This window comes from Salvelinus sp. IW2-2015, unplaced genomic scaffold (assembly GCF_002910315.2).
Source record: "Salvelinus sp. IW2-2015 unplaced genomic scaffold, ASM291031v2 Un_scaffold2661, whole genome shotgun sequence".
Classification (NCBI taxonomy): domain Eukaryota; kingdom Metazoa; phylum Chordata; class Actinopteri; order Salmoniformes; family Salmonidae; genus Salvelinus; species Salvelinus sp. IW2-2015.
Window position 1 is genome coordinate 93,337 of NW_019943967.1, and position 4,816 is coordinate 98,152.

Consider the following 4,816-nt stretch of genomic DNA (forward strand, 5'->3'; position numbering starts at 1 on the left):
GGTATAGGATTACATTCTAGCTACATGGTTCTCATGGTCCCGTCTGTGAAATCAGGAAGTGGTATAGGATTACATTCTAGCTACATGGTTCTCATCACTGGAGATAGGGGGATATAGCACACTATCACTTTTCATAACGCTTTTAAAACAAATGACCTGCGCTCCAGATCACCAAATCAGCCAATAGATGGTATGGACATACTTGTTTAGAATACATCCCTCCATCCAGTGCCTTCAGAAAGTATTCATACCTCTTGACTTATTCCACATTTTGTTGCTACAGCCTGAATTCAAAATCGTTTAAATATATTTTTCTCACCCATCTACACACAATACCCCATAATGACAAAGTGAAAACATGTTTTTAAATTTAATGTATTCAAAATGAAATCTCATCTCAAAAAAGACACTGGGTGTTTGAGTCCAGAAAGTTAGATCACACACATCCCAGTCCTTCAATACATATTATATTACATATTAGTGACTCTAATACGTAAATGAGATTTCATTTTGAATACATTAAATTTAAAAACATGTTTTCATGGGTGAGAAAAATGTATTTAATCKATTTTTTGCAGTGTYCAGATGTGAGGATTTCACCAAATTGACAGGAGTTTCATTTTTTTTWTATCTTTGTGGGGGTGGATACTTGGATTGTACAATTTTTCACATTATTATTTTTTATATTCTTTGTAGACAACCATTTTCTTCCCATAGATTTTCAAGCCTATTTATTTTAATTTTTTTAACCTTTATTTAAGTAGGCCAGTAATTTTAGAACAAGTTCTTATTTTCAATGACTTCCTAGGAACAGTGGGGCAGAACGACAGATTTTTACCTTGTCAGCTCGGGGATTCGATCGTGCAACCTTTCGGTTACTAGCCTAACGCTCTAAACACTAGGCTACCTGCCGCCCCTCCACTCTAAACACTAGGCTACCTGCCGCCCCTCCACTCTAACCACTAGGCTACCTGCCGCCCCTCCACTCTAAACACTAGGCTACCCTGCCGCCCCTCCACTCTAAACACTAGGCTACCTTGCGCCCCTCACTCTAAACCACTAGCTAACCTGCCGCCCCTCCACTCTAACCACTAGGCTACCTGCCGCCCCTCCACTCTAACCACTAGGCTACCTGCCGCCCCATGATTTAAGTCAAACCTGTAACTAGGCCTATTAGAAACATTCCATGGTAAGCAACTCCAGTGTATATTTGGCCTTGTGTTTTAGGTTATTGTCCTGCTGAAAGGTGTCCTGCTGAAAGGTGAATTTGTCTCTCAGTGTCTGTTGGAAAGCAGACTGAACCAGGTTATCCTCAAGAATTTTGCCTGTGCTTAGCTTAAAAAAAAGTCCTTGTCAGTGACACGCATACCCATAACATGATGCAGCCACCACCATGCTTAAAAATATGAAGAGTGGTACTCAAGGATMAGTTGTGTTGGATTTGCCCCAAAKATAACACTTTGTATTCAGGACATAAAGTTCATTTCTTTGCCACATTCTTTGCAGTATTACTTTAGTACCTTGTTGCAAACAGGATGCATGTTTTGGAATATTTGTATTCTGTACAGGCTTCTGTCTTTTCACTCTGTAATTTATGTTAGTATTGTGGAGTAACTACAATGTTGTTGATCCTTCAGTTTTCCCCTGTTACAGCCATTAAACTCTAACTGCTTTAAAGTCACTATTGGCTTCATAATGAAATCCCTGAGCGGTTTCCTTTCTCTCCGGCAACTGAGTTATGAAGAACGCCTGTATCTTTGTTGTGACTGGGTGTGTTGATATATCATCTAAAGTGTAATTCATAACTTCACCATGCTCAAAGGAATATTGCAAATATATTTATTTTACCCATCTACCAATAGGTGCCTTTTCATTGTAAGGCATTAGAAAACCTCCTTGGTCTTTGGTTGAATCTGTGTTTGAAATTCACTGCTCGACTGAGGGACCGTACAGATAATTGTATGTGTGGGGTACAGATATTTTGACTCCTGAATTTATTTAAGCTTGCCGTAACAAAAGGGTTAAATACTTATTGACTCGAGACATTTGATTGTTTTTGTTTATTTTATATAACATTCCAACCTCGTTTATCATAATCTACTCAATTATAGCATAATTCGACTACTTGTATTAATTTGCATTACTGTCAATGACATACTTTTATTTTGAAGGCTAACCGCAAAGTCCACTATTGTGGCTAATCCTTATTGTGGCTAGCTTCACAATACATAACCCGGTCCGGTCGAGCATCACTAGCCAGATGAAGCTAGCTGGCTGCTTATAACGTTAGCTTTGGGCAACAGGGTTAAGTAGCTGGCTAGGTATTTATTTTCATGAACTGAAGTTTAATTTCGATAGGCGAACAACAAGTGGAAACCTTGCTAATACTTACGCACGAGGATTCCTAAATCATTGCTAAGAATAGTGAAAATGACTGCAGTTTCTACTGGTTATTGTTTTCAGGCTGGTTGTGTTGGTGCTAGCTAGGTACCAAGCTAAAGCTAGCTACCCCAGAAGTTGCGGTCGAACAAATAATGTTTATTATCTAACAACGCAAAGACCCGAACGGCGTTCCATAGTATGTCGTGAAGCTAATAGCAGTAACGCTATTACTGTGTAACTCCGGTAGGGCAACATCTGAACAATAGCGCACTTGGTAACGTTAGTCTGTACCGGTGTACCAGTCGGCGAAAGCCAACATCACCCACGACAAAGAACGGTTGATTGTCAAGAGCAATGAATTCCATTATCTTGGCTTTAATGGATTTCTCCTTTTGAGTTGTCTCGCTGAAAATGTTCTTACTCTTTCAAATGACTGCTTGACTTGTTGATTGCTGTCACGATGTTCGTAATAATGATGGTCGGACCAAGGCGCAGCGTACTTCGAGTTCCACATATTTTATTGAAAGTGAAACTTAAGCTAATACAAAACAAAATAAAGAATAAACGAACAGTGATGACAATGCAGTGCTAACAGGCAACTAAACATAAACAATATCCCATAACCCACAGGTGAAAAAAATGCAACTTAAGTATGATCCCCAATTAGAGACAACGATTACCAGRTGCCTCTAATTGGGAATCATACACAAACACCAACATAGAAAAATAAACCTAGAACCCCACATAGAAATAATAAACTAGACTAAACACCCCTAGTCACGCCCTGACCTACTCTACCATAGACAATACAGGCTTTCTATGGTCAGGACGTGACAACTGCTCGATCCACACAGCAGATATTGTAGGCTAGGTTAGGAATGCTGTGTTGTACGTGTAGCATAACATTTTACGTGGSGTCATTACGTCATGTACCTACGTTATATAGGTATGCATGTCAGCTTTGACATCGGTTTTTCACATCGGTGTTCATTCTAGACATCGGGCCGATACCGATGTTAGCATTTTTAGCTAATATCGTCCGATTCCGAAATGTTCACCAATATATCGTTCATCCCTACTGTTAATTACACCGTTAGAAACAAGACTAATTTTAAATGTATTTATTAAGCTGTTCTGTAGCCTTTGAAAGACCTCTCTTTGAGACTTAACATGAACTCTTACTTCCTTTCAGGCTGTTTGAGGGCTCTTCCCCAAAGAAGAGGGAGAAACTTAAAACACTTTTGTGCTATTTTAGAAGTGTAATCGAGCAAAGTAAGGTTTTATATTATCAAATCAATGTTATGTCAATTATTTTATATTATTTTATATCGGTTTCAAACCAAAAGCATTGATGATTGATTTAACTTTTTTTCGCGTTTGTTTTATGTTTCAGAACCTACTGGACTTGTAACATTCACAAGAAAATGTTTGGATCGTCCTCCAAATTGGAAAAAGTAAAGCACTTATTTTATTTTTATTTTATCTAATAATTGTATGGATTTTATCCAAATAGGAACAAAGGGGGAAAAATGTTTACTGAATGGTGATCGAGCTAAAAAAGGCCATTCGTTTCTCTATGTTCCAGCTCCCAGAATCAGCTTACCAAGCTTCACATAACATGTGCAGGAACCATAGAAGACGACGGACACGGCATGCTGCAGGTAAGATGTACGGAAGACCAAATGGCACCCTATTCCCTATTTACTGCACTAATTATTTATATATATATATATAATATTTTTTAATTTTTTTACACAAAGGCCCATAGGCCTCTGGTCAGAAGTAGTGGATGAAATAGGGAATAAGGAGTCATTTTACATGCACACGTGTTGTTCCGAGAGAGCATGATTTAGTGTTCTAGAAGCATCTTGGTGGAGCAGGATTCTTACTGTACATTCCAGGGTTCTTCGTTCTATATTCTAAGCCACACATCCAGCCTAGAGGGGCTCCCTGCCTTTTCCCTTCTCTTTTTTATATACTGTGATTGTCAATCACAGAGGCGACCTCGCACACGTACTCCTAGCTTTAACTCAGAATGCTTACTGCTACTGAACAGGTCCTTTTGAGGAAGAGGACGGGTGACAACACGTCTGTGGGACTGCGTGTGCGTGCTGGGACTGGGGTCGAGGCCCTGCACTCCCTCTGCCCTCTACCCAGTCCGTTCTCCTCTCTCCCTGTCAGGCCGGCCCCCTCTCCCCAGTCCCTTTCACCTTTTAGTTTGCCTGTGGAGGCTGTGGTTGCCATGGGCTGACAGCTGATGGGTGACATGACCAGATTCAGCTAGGGCCTGGGCTCCCTGCCATCGGAGTGAAGGGCTCTCTGGTGAGGAGGGGCTCTCTGACAGCCTGTCAAAGAAAGACAGCAGACCCTGTGTGTGCTGCTTCCTGGGGCCCCTCCCACCACCCAACTGACTGACTGGGCCCCCCCCACCACC

At 40.7% G+C, this 4,816-nt stretch overlaps 1 protein-coding gene across 1 annotated transcript in view; it reads left to right on the top strand.

The window, feature by feature from the left end:
• The window catches only part of parga (poly (ADP-ribose) glycohydrolase a), a 100,117-nt gene that overhangs the window by 61,830 nt on the left and 33,471 nt on the right, over positions 1-4,816 (top strand). Inside the window, exons 10-12 of the mRNA XM_070440566.1 lie at positions 3,575-3,654; positions 3,776-3,836; positions 3,968-4,043. Coding sequence (XP_070296667.1) covers positions 3,575-3,654; positions 3,776-3,836; positions 3,968-4,043 — 217 coding nt within the window. The remainder of the gene's footprint in view (positions 1-3,574; positions 3,655-3,775; positions 3,837-3,967; positions 4,044-4,816) is intronic.